Source organism: Columba livia, chromosome 4 (genome assembly GCF_036013475.1).
Source record: "Columba livia isolate bColLiv1 breed racing homer chromosome 4, bColLiv1.pat.W.v2, whole genome shotgun sequence".
In the NCBI taxonomy this organism is placed as follows: domain Eukaryota; kingdom Metazoa; phylum Chordata; class Aves; order Columbiformes; family Columbidae; genus Columba; species Columba livia.
The window spans coordinates 2,122,366-2,138,112 of NC_088605.1; the positions used below are offsets into that span (position 1 = coordinate 2,122,366).

The following is a 15,747-nucleotide window of genomic DNA, read 5'->3' on the forward strand; positions in this document are numbered from 1 at the left end:
ACTGGTAAATTAATAAAGTAATGTCCACACTTAAATTCTGGTGACCTATAGTTTCACACACACTAACATGAGCTCTAATGATTTTGATGCAAGGTTTGGATGCTGATGAAATTATTTGTCTTTCGGCTCTTTCCAGTGTTCACTAACCCTGATACCGCCCCTGACTCCAAACTGACCCGTCGAAAGAATTGGGGGAAATAATGTAAGAAGGAGCTGCTTTCTAGCATGTGGTGTGGGACTGACTGTACGATACCCACTTTAGTTAGTGCCTATTGATGTGAGGGGAATCTCGGTGTGTAAATAAACATTCATTTCTCCAGAATCAATCCAGCTGCTTCCAGAGGTTGGTGTTGCAGCTGCTTGGTTATTGCCCCTCCTTGGAGGTGCATTATCACAGTATCACAGTATGTTTGGGATTGGAAGGGACCTCAGAATCATCCAGTCCAATCCCCCTGCTGGAGCAGGAATGCCCAGGTGAGGTTACACAGGAAGGTGTCCAGGCGGGTTGGAATGTCTGCAGAGAAGGAGACTCCACAACCCCCCTGGGCAGCCTGGGCCAGGCTCTGCCACCCTCACCCCCAACAAGTTTCTTCTCATATTTACGTGGAACCTCTTGTGTTCCAGCTTGATCCCATTACCCCTTGTCCTATCATTGTTTGCCACCGAGAAGAGCCTGGCTCCATCCTCATGGCACTCACCCTTTATATATTTATAAACATTAATGAGGTCCCCCCTTAGTCTCCTCTTCTCCAAACTAAGAAGACCCAGCTCCCTCAGCCTTTCCTCACACGGGAGGTGCTCCACTCCCTTAATCATCTTTGTTGCCCTACGCTGGACCCTCTCCAGCAGTTCCCTGTCCTGCTGGAACTGAGGGGCCACAACTGGACACAATATTCCAGGTGTGGTCTCCCCAGGGCAGAGCAGAGGGGGAGGAGAACCTCTCTGACCTACTGACCAACCCCTTCTAACCCACCCCAGGTACCATTGGCCTTCCTGGCCACAAGGGCCCAGTGCTGGCTCATGGTCACCCTGCTGTCCCCAGGACCCCCAGGTCCCTTTCCCCTACACTGCTCTCTAATATGTAATTTCCCAACCTATACTGGAACCTGGGGTTGTTCCTGCCCAGATGCAGGACTCTACACTTTCCCTTGTTAAATTTCATTAGGTTGTTCCCCGCCCAACTCTCCAGCCTGTCCATTGGTAACAGATCAGCTGAGTAGTTGCCTTAATTTGCTCCAGGGCAAAATCTGTTGCAGTTTTTCGATCAGTGCTGACAATAATAAATCACCAAGAGTGGGAACTTCAGATTTTCCCAGTTTCACTTGCAAGGCTTTCTCTTTGTGCTCTTTGACAGGCTTTCTGCATGCACCTGGCAGCGTGATGTTTTATTCGCTTCTTTTGTCGCGTGACCTTTAATCTAGAGGTATTTGCATTTCTTTTCTTCCAAACTACCTTCTCCTTTACCACCAACCAGGTAAGTAGCTGCAAACATCAGCGTTTGGGAGCTTCTGCTGCAATGAGGGAAGTCTTGGAAGCGAAGATCCCTCCTGGTCCCTCCGCGTGCACTGGGAATGGCAGAAAGTAGGGACACGAGGGTGGGGATCCAGGCGGAAAGAAAGGATCACGTTTTGTTTGATCTGTCTTATTAACCTCGGTAAATCTCTGCAGGAAAATGAATGCGCTGTGTTAGTAGCTGCTGTTCATAATGAGCCAAAGGGTTTGGAGTATCCAAACTTCATTGAGTATTTAGTAACATTTCTGCTTCGCTTGGCAAGTACCGAGAGCCGTTTGCTGAGCCCTTCATACCTTTTATCTCTGTATATTTAGCGCTTTGTCTGCAAAAGGTGCATTGAGAAATCAGGTTATGTTTTGAGATGCCAGAAGAGGGTGGAGGTTCCTTAGCGAGCGGGGACTGTCCAATTAACCATCAGTAATCAGCCTCATTAACAGGCAGCTGAAAGGCAGCATCATCTGAGTATGCTCAGAGTTGGGTGTGGATTTTCTTGCTCTGATTCTGCTGAGGGGCGATACCATATGTTGCTTAATTTTATTTACCTGGTATGATAATTTGCTGTTGATTGTTGCTCTTGGGACTTGTTTTTTGATGGTGGAAAGGGGCTCGAGGTACAGGAGAAATAAAGCAACGAGGATGAGAGAGAATGCTGAAAATGGGAATGGTTCATAAAATCAGGGAAAGAAGCCAGGTCTGAAGTTAGTAGCAAAGCAAATTATTAGTGTCGGTTTCCCATATGACAACAGGTAGGTAATTTAAGACACACCGTTATGTAAATACGCAGCAGAGATGCCTGAATACATGTAGTCAAATAGCAGAATCCCAAATATAGTGGCTGTGATACTGGGGTGATACAGATGTGGGACAATTTCCATGGAAACAAATGGGTAAATATAACTTATTTATAGAAAAGATTTTCTGAGTGGAGACAACTGACAGTGAACTTAGTTTTGGTGGCATTTGTGTCATTTTCTAGGAATATCTTTTAATTTTTGCGGCATCGTCACCAGCTTTCCAACCAAAAAGTAATATGGCAAATGGATCTGTTTTGGTGGGAGAAGGAAAATGATCTGCACCTGAGAACTGGAAACTTTTCACACGTTATCATGTACCTTAGAGAGCAAATCAAAGCTCTGATTATTTTCAGTCATTTTTTAATTATTGTCAGCAGTGGGTGGTGACCATAATAAGGTTTATTACAGGTCTTGTCCGAGGGGGAAATTGGCATCCTTGCTTTGGGGGAAAAGAGCAATATCAATTAGAGAAAATTAAACCTTTTCTAATTAAATATTTTCTCATGCTTTGTGATGAACAGCTTTTCTTCCCACTTGTTCCCGTTTAACTGAATTATTTTCATTTTATTTGTTTCATAACCGCTAGAGTGAAATAATTCAAGCGCAAGGGGAAACCTTTTATATCCAGCTCTGTTTCGTGTGGTGATAGCAAATACCTGATGCAGAAGTGTCCCTGTAACCCTAAAATGTCACATAATGTAGAGCGTTAATAGCGTGGAGTTTGTTCGGACCGTGGTCCAAGCCAGAAGGGTTTTAGTGCATGTCTGTGATTTCTTGAAGGTCACCAGATCTTTACATACTTGGTCAAAGGTTTGAGACTTACATCTGGAAGTAAACGTGGGTTTCTGTGGTGTTTTATTATTTCTGTGGAGCTTTGGAGAGACACTTTTCATCAGGAATTTACAGATCACAAGTAGCTGAGTCATATACAAGATCCCCATCCTTGTTGATTTTCAAAACTTGATGGGACCTGAGCAACCTGTTCCAAGTTCAAGTTCCCTACTTGGAGTGAGAGACTTCCAGACATCCAGCCTAAGTGTTTCTGTGATTTTGTGTGGCTAATTGACTATATTTTAATTAACAAAATTGAAATCACAAAGCTTTAGCGATGCATGTGCATCTCTATAAATCCCCTTGAACTTAGTGGATATTAATTCAAGTTTTCCTAGTATGTTCTGAGCTGGGTTTGTGACAAATGTTGAGCTCTGTATGAAGCCAACCGATAGAAAGTTTTATTCTTGTTTTCCTGTGAGTGATGTTGAAGAAACTTTGCCTATTTATCAGAGTTACAACTTTATAGTTCACAAAATGAATGTGTTCTGTGATAGATGTCACTGCTGTTTGTTACAGCCTCAAAACCACGCTAGCTAATTTGTTGGCGCTTCAAATGTGACAAATGTTTAATTAGTTCCATTAACAGATGAGTTCCAGAGAAAGCGTGTGCTCATTTGTGGTGTCAGACTCCTGATGGTTGACAGCCCTGGTGTTTCTTTGAATTCTGCAATGCAGAGCTTGGCAAAGGCAGGAAATTCCCCACATAATTGATGGGAATTGTTCTGTATTTTTCAGGATCCATGGGTGTGTGGTTTGGAAGCTGCTTCTGAGTGTAACCGTGATCAGGAACAGAACACAGAGCATTTCAAAGCTCCAAGGGACAAAAGGTTTCAAACTGACAGACAAACACAAGCAGTCAAGACTAAGGAACTTTTAGAGTCCAGCTTAAGACACGTCCTGCCGTTCTATAGAGCTGATCCTCCTGCTTGTTGCCTGCTGAAGGACACGCAGCTTACGTCTCTGAGTACCATTCAAACACCTCATTGCAACCAGCAACAGACAGTTGAAACTGGTCATTCTGATGCTGTTGAACTTCATCCACCAGTGCAGGAGGAATGGGACACACGTGCAATCAGGTCTGTAGCTGCTTCCGATCCACAAACAGACACTGATTTACCAGCTCAGAAGCAGCTGTGGATGGAGAAGTGTTCTGAAGATCCGGCTCAGCAAATTACATCCATCACCTTTTCGTCCCGAAAACGTTTGCAGTCACCGTTGGCTTCCCTGGCACGCAGCAGCCGTCTGACCAGAGATGGTCTGGATGGGATGATGCCTTTGGAGGTTGACTCCACCAGTTCTGAGGAACAGAGCCATGGCAGCCACCACTGGGGAAGATATTGGACCCGTCCTTTGAGTCCAGCACTTGCTTGCTCAGTGTCTGCTGAAACTGCTTTTACTGCTGAGAAAGACGGGTTTCATCGTCTCTCCGCTGACAGGAACAGAGTTGGAGCTTATCGAGAAACAGGCTGTTTGTCAGAGCAGGATTCTGGAAGCATCCGTGCTGCTAAAAGACAGACCCTTAGTGCAAAAAATGGTGACGTTCCGCCGCAAGATGTGAGTGAATTTGGCAGGCACAGTGCCAGGCTTGGGGGGCTTGACTGCGATACAGGATTCAGCCAAGAAACAAACAGATTTAATGAACCCCATTCTAGAAGCTCTTACCAGCAGGACAAAAGCTGCTCACCTGGCCACGGCCGCTTGTATGAAAGCTTAGAAGGTTCAGGTCCAGCCGTACAAACTGATTTGCTGAAGGACCAGATTAAATTGTTGGAAGAAGAAGAGAAAAGTCCTTCTGATGAAGTAGCTCTCATTCAGAAGGAGGTTATGACAGAACAAATCGGTACGTCTCACCACTCGCCTGTGGATGAGATTCTATCCACCACATCTCTATCCCCTTCATCACCAACTAAGAAAGTCCTGTCCTGTGTCCACATCACCCTGTCCCCAAAGTGTAACGACTCAGAGCTGCGTAGCGACTTGAATACTGCAAATGAGTCGAGGTTGTGGGATAAACCTGTAGTTAATGCTCCACCAGTGCCTTTAAAAACTCCAGAAGCTGTTTCTAAATTATCAGCTGCTGATTTCATTCCAGAAGATCAAAGATCTTCCCCTTTCCGGACACCAGGATCTTCGGGAGACCCCTGCCTGGTGCTTCCCCTTGTTACAAGCTCAGAGCTGCCCCCGCAAAGCAGGGAGAGGCCACAAGTTCTGGGTTCAGGGGAATGTAATGTGAAGAATATCTTCAACTCTCTGCCTGCACAAACTGGGAAAAGTACTTCGGATGCTGCCACGCAGATAACAACAGAAAGTCCTGAAAAAACGACCTTTTCGGCAGAAATTTATGTTAATTCGCAAGACAGTGAAAATGCTGCCCGCCAATCGTCCCTCCAGAAAGCACATGAACTTCCCACTGCTACAACTTCATCTCTTAACGAGGTTTCCTCTTTCCCAAGGCAGGGTGGTGAGCAAATTAGTGGCTTATTTGTATATGTAGACTTTATTCACAGTATCACAGTATGTTTGGGATTGGAAGGGACCTCAAAAGATCATCTAGTTGAGTTCAAGGTATTCATAGGTATTAAAAAACCAAAACCAAACCCAACTTTTTTTGTGGAAATAAGATTCTTGAGATCATTTTGATATTGAACGTTGCTCAGATGGGACAAAACCCAACCTTTAAACTTGTGCTCTGTAGTCTTGATGGTAGGGAGTTGTATAGATAGAGTTTAGTTCTGGTTTGTCTGGAAGCGGATTTGTTGGGTACAAGCCTGGTTCCAGATGATTTTCCAACATTTTCTAGATGATTTGATGCAGTTCACTGCTTAGAGTTTAGCAGGAGATATATCAAATTACTGATTTACTCTCTAGTCGAGGGAGTACAAAAGCTGAGAGGAGAATAGGAACATCACAGTTTTCTGTAGAGTAAAATAGAAGACACGGAGAACTTTAAAATCTGTCAATGGAAGAATGTGGACGGTGAGCAGTGGTTTCCCACAGTGGTGGTTTCTACCACTGCTGTGTGTAGACTTGAGCCATTTTCATTATTTTTGCTGGGCTTTGTGTCTCTGTTCCAAGGTGTTTAAAACAGTATGAGTTGACACAGCAGATTCTTTCATTAGAGCGCAAAAAATGTGTATTTTACATGATCACCTCTTCTCTTTGCCAATGTCCCGGTCCAAACATTTATTGGCATTCTGTTAGGACAACATACTGATTTATTGGCTTGAGAGACAGATATCCATGCTCATTTCAAATAATTTCATTACCCACGTAGCTCCCAGTTGATCCATGTTTATGTGAGTTGTTTTTTTTAAGTTAGCATTTGTCACCTTAGTCAGAAATTTAATATTGAATAGGTAAGAAGACTATTTTGTTGTAGTGAAGAGACAGTCAACCTTCAAACCATTGGGTGGGTATTAATGAAATAATCAATAATTACAATTTATTTTCCGAAAGAACATGCTGTTTCTCCAGATTTACCACAGTGAATGTCTTCAGCAGTCTCTTTGGTTCCTGATTTGTTGCTTTTATCTTTGGTTGCATTAAAGGATTTAAACCTTTGCCTTCTGTCCCCACAGACCAGCCCTTGCTGCTGCCGTATAAACCCGCTGGGAGCACTGGGATGTATTATGTTCCTTATCGAAAGGCAGGATCCAAAATTCCTCCACTTGGGTCAGAAACCAGCGCTGAGAGCTCTCACTCAGGTACTTCTTTATCTTGGGTCTCCCAACCGCACAATGATGGTTGTAGTTCATGTAATTCAAAATATATCAATTTCTTATGCGGAGTTGGCTCAGTTGAGCTCAGAACTCTTGTCCTACCAGTTTAGAGTAAATGCATTGATTTTACTAGAAAAATTGTTCATGTTCACACCACTTCATAACACAAAGATGTACGAGTCCTGGCTGAAGGCTGTGGTTTCAGTTTCTGTGATGAAAAGGATGTTAGAGCTCCATTCTGGCCGTGACAAGAAACAAGGCTCCATATTTTACAGCTTGGAAATTCTTTATTTTCCTTTGGGAATTACTGTTCAGTTTGGAACTCTTTCATATCTCTGCCAGTTCTCCTTTTTAGCTCCCTTATTTATGTACATTCTCCCCCTTTTCTTATTAATTTGCTATGTGTGCGTTCTGAAGTATCTGCATAATGCAACACACATTTCCGATAATAGCTTTTTCAGCCCTGAATTTCTTTCCTCCACGTTAGATGAATCTGGTGTAGAAAGCCTTTCTATAAACAATGTAATTTGTAACTCTGGTTTGAAACATATATTCACGTCTTCCCCACATCCTCCCAGTAAAAACACGTCTCATTTACCGGAGGAAAGGATGGTCTGTGATTCATCAACTTCTTTTGCTTTCCCTGCTGTTATTTTTCACTTCTCTCCTATATATACGTACAGAATGCATCACTTAAGCGTTATAGATCTTATGTGCAGATTGTTTTCAGTCAGAGCTTTTTGACATCCAAAGTTATTTGTAGACAAAGCTAATAGGACAGAGATGTCCCATTCTGGACAGATGTGCCCCAGGGGAGCAGTTTGATACGACACTGACAGTAAGTGCACAGAATGGTCATTATAGCCACAAATCCTGCTTGTCATTCCTTAAGTGTCTCCCATCATTATTTTTTTCCACTCTGTCTGTTGTAATATGGTCAAAATGAGAGAAACAAATGCGAGGCCAGTCTGTTGTTTTGCAGAAACTACGACGCTAGATGTAAAAATTCCATATGCATACGAGGCAATGCAAGGTTCCAGCAAATGTACAGCACAATTCAAAACGAAATCTGTTTTATAAGCTGCCTGCTGCAGTTTGGAACAGTAGCTGAAGGAAACTAAGTCAAGTCCATTGAATGTAACCGGGTGGTGTTGACAAGGCTGATCAATCACTGAAGGGACATTTTAGGTTTTTAACAGCGATACGATAGTAAGAGAGCTCTGCTCTTCGTGTCCTGAATTCTTACGTAGAGGTTACACAGACCTAGTGCTCCAGTTTTTCCTCTATTGCTTATTCTCAGCTCGGAAAATACATATTGACATCAATCAGTGAAAACGTCTGGAATTTTAATGAGTACAGGAGGGAGTCTGGACATTCCAAATCCTGTGTCTGGCTTCCTAGCAGCCTTGTCTAATGCTCATTTTTCTTGTGTTCTTTTGTAGAATAGATAAAATTAATTTACCTCTCAGGGAAGAACCAAAAATCATGGCAAATAATAATACGGTGCAATTGCTGCTGCATTAGTCACTGGAACTGCTCTCTAGGGGTCGTGATTGGTGGTGAATGTACTGGCACTGATATTTGGATAACCATCTGGATAACCAGATGTCGTGTTTTAACACCAGTATTTTTCCTGCTTTCTGTTATTACTCCTGATTGTTGCTCTCTTCCCTTCTAGGGTCAAATGATGCTCCTCTTCCAAGGTTTCCGGCAAACCTGCTCCATTTAAGGGACAAAAATCCTGCCGACATTGCAGCCATTGACCATAAAGAAGGAATTTATAGCAAAAGGGTCAAGCCCAAGCTGGCCTGGGCTGAGGAGCAGGTGGTACCACTGGGAGCTTCCTCAGGTAGTTCAAATGGCTGTTTAATTTACATGTATTTTCATACACGTGAAAGTAGAGAGGAAGAATTACGTTTCAGGATCCATGATTTCTGGTCTCATGGTGTTGCTGAGAATCTGCCTGAAGATGCTGAATTCGGCTCATTTTTCTCTTTCCCATCTTTATGCTTTTTCCTGACTGTCCAAATACTTGGACCTTAGTGTTATATATATGTGTGTATATATATATATATATATATATATATATTTTGGCCACTCTTAAGTTTGTGAAGCGCGAAGTCTTGAAGTGTAGCAAGGATGCCCATGTTGAAAATGAGAGAAATTCCCTGGTAAATAAGAGCAGGTGGGAATTGCTCAGGCTGGGATTATGTTCCTGCCCACAAATCCACTGATGTCTGGTGATGCCATGTAAAGTAGCTCTGTAACATTGGTATTTCACTGAATTTTAATTTGATTTGACTGATGTCTCTTTCTCCCCTCTGTTAACCTTGTACTCCTGCAGGATGAAGGTCAGGATTTACTAGTATAGTAGCCTGCTTTAAGGCTTTATTTGTTGAAAATGCTGATAAAATGAAACTGCACTGTGCTAACTGATGATTTTGACACTTTATCTTATGACAATAGCTAAAATTAGTCCTGATGGACACTCCTTTTGTACTAAACCTCATTCTGTGATTTTGAGCGACCGATAAACTGAGCAAGGACAAGGATTTTTGTGGTGGTTGAGAATTACATCTTGTTCCTGGACAGAAGTAACTGGGAACAGAGAATTGCTGAGTGGCTGCCATCTCCTAAATACAGCTACTAATTCCTCAGGGAAGCTGTTTATTGCGCATCCTGCATTCTGCAACATGTGTTAAACGAAGAGAGAGCAAATTGCAAGGAGGTAATATAATTGTAGCTGTTAACGAGGGATGAGACCCAAAAATGTATGAACATCAGCATAATAGATTCTGAATTAGAGAGTTTGTGCTCTCTCCTAGGCACTCATATATATTTATATAGGCTTCTTGGGAGCCCATTTTTTTTTTCTTAGTATCACATGAATTCCTTATATGAAGACATTTAATGAAACAGATTTTTGTGGAATACCTCAGTGTGATTATTATTGTCCTTTTTAAGCAGGCAGCTCAATATGTCTGGGGTAAGGTTACCCCACAGAGATAGGATTCCTTCTGATCATTTTAATTCTTCATTTTAGAAGGAGTTTTCTTGGAAGGTTTCCTCTTCAGAATGGAGAGGTTTTGGTACTTCTAGAAGACAATTTAAAATGCTTGTAGAAGACACACTGAACTTCATTATTTTATGTTCATTTTAATTTTTTTGTAAGTGTACCTAGCACCAATAGTTGAACTAATGCAACGATAAAGGCAACGTTCACAGGATCCCAGAATGTCAGGGGCTGAAGGGACCTGGAAAGCTCATCCAGTGCAATCCCCCCATGGAGCAGGAACACCCAGATGAGGTTACACAGGAAGGTGTCCAGGCGGGTTGGAATGTCTGCACAGAAGGAGACTCCACAACCTCCCTGGGCAGCCTGGGCCAGGCTCTGCCACCCGCACCATGAAGAAGGTTCTTCTCAAATTTAAGTGGAACCTCCTGTGTTCCAGTTTGAACCCATTGCCCCTTGTCCTGTCACTGGTTGTGACTGAGAAGAGCCTGGCTCCATCCTCCTGACACTCCCCCTTTCCATATTGATCCCCATGAACGAGTCCCCCCTCAGTGTCCTCTTGTCCAGCTCCAGAGCCCCAGCTCCCTCAGCCTTTCCTCACACGGGAGATGCTCCACTCCCTTCAGCATCTTGGTGGCTGCGCTGGACTCTCTCCAGCAGTTCCCTGTCCTGCTGGAACTGAGGGGCCACAACTGGACACAATATTCCAGGTGTGGTCTCCCCAGGGCAGAGCAGAGGGGCAGGAGAACCTCTCTGACGTACTGACCACCCCCTTCTAACCCACCCCAGGTACCATTGGCCTTCCTGGCCACAAGGGCCCAGTGCTGGCTCATGGTCACCCTGCTGTCCCCAGGACCCCCAGGTCCCTTTCCCCTACGCTGCTCTCTAATAGGTCATTCCCCAACTTACACTGGAACCTGGGGTTGTTCCTGCCCAGATTCAAGACTCTACACTTGCCCTTGTTCTATTTCATTACATTTTTCCCGCCCAGCTCTCCAGCCTGTCCAGGTCTCTGATGGCAGCACAGCTTCCAGTGTCACCACTCCTCCCAGCTTGGTGTCATAACATTGTCTTATTTTCTAATGGAAGAAATAATTCTCTGTGAGCATTTACCAAACGCAAGGATGAGGAAACAAGTGGAGTGAGGTAGAAAAATGCTTTTCTTCATTGACTGTGGGTGACTCAGAAGAATGGAGGTTGTGGAGAACGAGTCTGTGTATAGAAGTGAGTTCTCTGAGCAAAAATCTGCAGGAACAGACAAAATATCCCGTTGGAGCAGAAATCAGTGGAAACCTGTCTCTGAGTAGCCCAGATAAAAATGAAAAGGGGAACACATGTGTTAATATAAGATTATATAATAGTATTTTCGTGTAGCTGTGATGGTCTGAAGACACAGGCAAGAAAAGATCTGTAGGAAGAAATGATGTTTTGTTAAACCAGCCAGTACGGGTAGAAATTTAAACAGGTTTTCTGAAGAGACTTGTATGTCAAAAATCTTCTCTGACTTCTGCAACTTTATTTTTAGATGGTCTAATAAAAGTTTAGCTCTACCCACAGGGCTTGTCTAGAGTGTAAAATTATGCAAGTTATGTATGTGGTGGTAAAGTTTCGCTATATAAACTTATTTTTACTGTTTGCATTCCTTCCATTTTTTTGGCAACTTTTAAAAAATACAGAAATAGCAACAATTCTGCATAGTATTCCCAAGCCTGATCTCATTTGTCAGGAGGATGAGGAGGAATCGTCTTCCATAAATATGTAACTGCTGATCTTGTAGGGAAAGACAAATTCCTCCATTTTCAGAGTTGCTGAGACCAGCTCTGGTGATGCTGTTTTGACATTATCCTCAAGCATCTCTGTGTTGGGAAACGAGATGGATAAAACGTGAGCAAAACAAGTGACTAAATAAAAATAAGGTATGAATTAATGCAATTTTACCCTTCCTGAGCTTATCTTTTTCCCACCTGGAACTGAGGTTTTATAACAATATACCTTGTGGCTCTTGCTGAGGTTGGGTGGTTGTTTTCCTCCTGGCTGTGGGACTTGACTTGCCACCCTGCTGCAGAATCAGTGACAAAACTTCCTCGGATGAAGAGAAGAAAAGCTGCTTCCCAGGTCTGTTGTCATCCGTAGGTCATGGACACAAGACTCTTTAAAACAAACCAACAAAAATGCAGACAAAAAAGCAAACCAGCTCCACATCATCGACTCATTGTTCTTACCATTAGTCAATGGACTGTTCTTTTTTTGCATTGACTTTTTATTTATATTAAAGCTATTACTACACTATAAAGCATCCTTGAATGACGTACTTGGCTAAAACCAGGGTGGAATATCTTGCAGTAAGCATAGCAACTTGGGAAATCCTTCTTGCACTCGTGTCTGTAACTTCTACTTTCAGCCCTTATGGTTCATTGTATAATTTGGTCCATTATGCAAAGAATGTAACCTGAAACACATTTTTACTTTTTAGTTATTTTTTTTTACAGTAGGTTACAAACGGCTTTAGAATTATTTTGGAGTGTGTTCCTGCTCGCACGTGCTGTGCATGTACTTAATTGTATGTCTATTACCAATGAGTTTATAATTGGATTTCTGCATCTAGTCCTTTGTAATTTCAGATAGAAGCATATTTGGGGGGATTTTCGGTGCTGCTTTGAACTAAAATGTGTCATTTGAGCTTGAAAGCAAAGCAGAGCTAGATCTGGATCTTGGTGTGTATCAGCCGTGGTTCTAGGAGTAAGTGGTACTATTTGGCTTATATATAGTGGTATTCTGAGTGAGGTAAGAGAGGATGTTCAGGGCATGTTTGCTCCTGGACATTGGTCTAAAAAGAGGCAAAATGAATTGTGCCTGCCTGTTCTGAGTTTCCATATATATAAATAAAGCCTCAGTTAAAATTTTGGTCAGGGTAATTACCTGTGGTGTAATTAGATTCGTCCTTCAGATTCAGTTGGGTGTAATATTTACTTGAGTTCCACGTTGCAAATGATAGAAAATATTCTTTACGTTCTTTTAATAATGCTGAAACGTCTACATTTGTTGCAGTTTGAGAATGGGTACAATGATTCCTGCTTTTAACCCTTCGGCGTGTGTTAGGATGAAACTCATCCTTTTTAAGATTTGCTGTAGAGAGACAACATTAAGTGTTTTCTTCTCTCCTAGAACACACAGATCACCCGAAGGCCATCAGAACAACTCATTCGCTCTTCAAATCTGCCCGGTTCTACCTTCATCATCCAGTGCCCACGTGTGAGAGCTTCTTCTTGTCCAACAGCGAGTTGTCAGAAGACAGTTCTGGTGTCGGACACCCCACACCTTCCTCAAGAGCTGTGCTGCACAGTCGGAAAAAAGCACATCGTCATCAACGGCTTCTCTCTGTTCGTCGTACAAAGGAGAGTGAAAATGAATTCTTTCCACTCACCGCAGAAGCAGATGACAGCAAGAACGAGGAGCTACATGTTACCGCATCTTTGGAGAACGATACGTCAGGGAAGGAGCAACTTCAGCCTGGCAGAAGAGAAGCAGAACGAAAGACAGGTAGAAATTATCCTTTGCTGTGTAGCCAAACGACTCATGTCGGTGAGACTCTGGAGAAAGATCTACCACCGAGACACCGAACCCGCTCCAGTGGCAGCTTAGATGAGCTCTGGATTAAATTTTTGGAGTGCCAGAAGAGACACCAGTGCCATGATTTTAGGAGGAGCGGTGAGCTCTCCCTTGTTGAACGCCTCGATCGGCTGGCCAGGGTCCTTCAGAACCCCATCAAGCATACACTAATACCAGCAAATTCTGAAAAGGATGTTTTTGATGGAGGAGAGCAGAAGAAGATAAGACTGCCAGAAAAGAACGTGTCTGAAAGTACCTTAGAGCCTGATGTTGAAGAAGGACCACGCATCACCCGTGATAAAAATAGTTTTGTTGAGCTCAGGAAAAATAGGTCAAGCAAGAAAATTATCTGTCACATGAATAAAATTCTGGAGCGCCAGCAATACTTGGAAACTCCCAGTGACACTTGTTCGGAGCCGCGGCTCAGCGGAGATCACGGCACCACCATCAGTTCCACCACCTCCGAATGGGACGTGGCGACCCAAACGGAGGTGGAAACCAGCACCCAGAGCGAGGGGAGCAGTTCCAGTTCCACCATCGACACGGCCAGGCTGATCAGGGCTTTTGGGCACGAAAGGGTGCAGGTGTCACCGAGGCTCTCCCGGCTTTATTGTACCATCGACCACCAGAAAAACCGCTCGGAAAAGCGGGACAAGGGAAGCGACAAAGCGGTGGGTGTAGAATATTCCAAAATGACTTCTGAGAGACACAGGAAAAGGAAAGAGATCCAGGTATGTAGTCAATTAGACCAAAAGACAATTTTAAATAGTCTTTATGGAAACTCTTAGAGTACTATATAAGTTGTAGAGTGTTTTATTCGGAGAATCGTTTAAAATTTCCCAGAGTGCATTGTTTATATGGTTGGCTTCTCTGTTTGATCCAAGCAGGTCTAACAAGTCTCTGCCTTTCCAAGAATAAGGATGAGATCAAATGATCTTAAAACATCAACCGTGTTTTCTTCCCCTTTCTTCTTATTTGTCTTTTTTTTTCTCTATTTATCTTGGGAAGCAGATCCTGCTGTATCTGATTTCTGGTTCTCTGCAGGTTCTGTGCTTTCGCAACCCTGAGCACCGTGGGGTACGTTGGGCTTGTAGATTTTGACTCCATGTTGCTGCCTCAGTATCTTGATAAATAGCATTTCATAAAAATTGGAAATGAAAATTTCATAAAAATTGAAAATTATTTGAATTTTGTTACTGTTCTTCTGTTTGAAATTTTGGAAATATTTTGTCTTGCTGAGTGTTGGTGGTTCAATTTCTTCAACTTCTGTACTTGGCAGTTTGGGCGCATTAAAAGATTACAGTAAGAACATCCAGAGTTTTGGTGATAAACGTTGATGCTGAAAAGTACAGGAACAAGTGAGAAATGTTTTTCTTTTATTTTGAATTAGCAGAAGAAAGCGGTAGTGTCAGCAGTACTAACAGATTTCATTGAAATGAGTTAGTTTTAATAGAAACAAGTCAAACTTAGTCTGTGTGTCAAGTAAGCTAAGGAGACCACACCTGGAATATTGTGTCCAGTTGTGGCCCCTCAGTTCCAGCAGGACAGGGAACTGCTGCAGAGAGTCCAGCGCAGCCACCAAGATGCTGGAGGGAGTGGAGCATCTCCCATGTGAGGAAAGGCTGAGGGAGCTGGGGCTCTGGAGCTGGACAAGAGGAGACTGAGGGGGGACTCATTCATGGGGATCAATATGGAAAGGGGGAGTGTCAGGAGGATGGAGCCAGGCTCTTCTGGTGACAACCAGTGACAGGACAAGGGGCAATGGGTGCAAACTGGAACACAGGAGGTTCCACTGGAATTTGAGAAGAAACTTGTTCCCAGTGAGGGTGGCAGAGCCTGGCCCAGGCTGCCCAGGGAGGTTGTGGAGTCTCCTTCTGTGCAGACATTCCAACCCGCCTGGACACCTTCCTGTGTAACCTCATCTGGGTGTTCCTGCTCCATGGGGGATTGCACTGGATGAGCTTTCCAGGTCTCTTCCAATCCCTGACACTCTGGGATTCTGTGACTCTGTGGGTGCATGTCTGGGGGAGAAACAGCCTTTTTCAACACTAAAAATGGTTTAAATTGTTTTTAATTAACATTTTTATTTATAATCTTTATTTAAAGGCAAAAGAAAATTGTCATAAACTTTGTGATCATAAATCAGAACCCTGACTAACAATGAAATTAGGATCCAACATTTCTTGTGTGGTTGGAGGAGCTTATATTCCATATTCCATTCATGAGACTAATCTTTCTGTGTCTATTTGGACCTTAAAAAATAAA

General features: G+C 43.1%; 1 protein-coding gene across 1 annotated transcript in view; it reads left to right on the forward strand.

The window, feature by feature from the left end:
- The window catches only part of ALMS1 (ALMS1 centrosome and basal body associated protein), a 75,166-nt gene that overhangs the window by 41,097 nt on the left and 18,322 nt on the right, over positions 1–15,747 (forward strand). The window contains exons 9-12 of the mRNA XM_065060195.1: positions 3,877–5,602; positions 6,720–6,845; positions 8,539–8,709; positions 13,039–14,213. Coding sequence (XP_064916267.1) covers positions 3,877–5,602; positions 6,720–6,845; positions 8,539–8,709; positions 13,039–14,213 — 3,198 coding nt within the window. The remainder of the gene's footprint in view (positions 1–3,876; positions 5,603–6,719; positions 6,846–8,538; positions 8,710–13,038; positions 14,214–15,747) is intronic.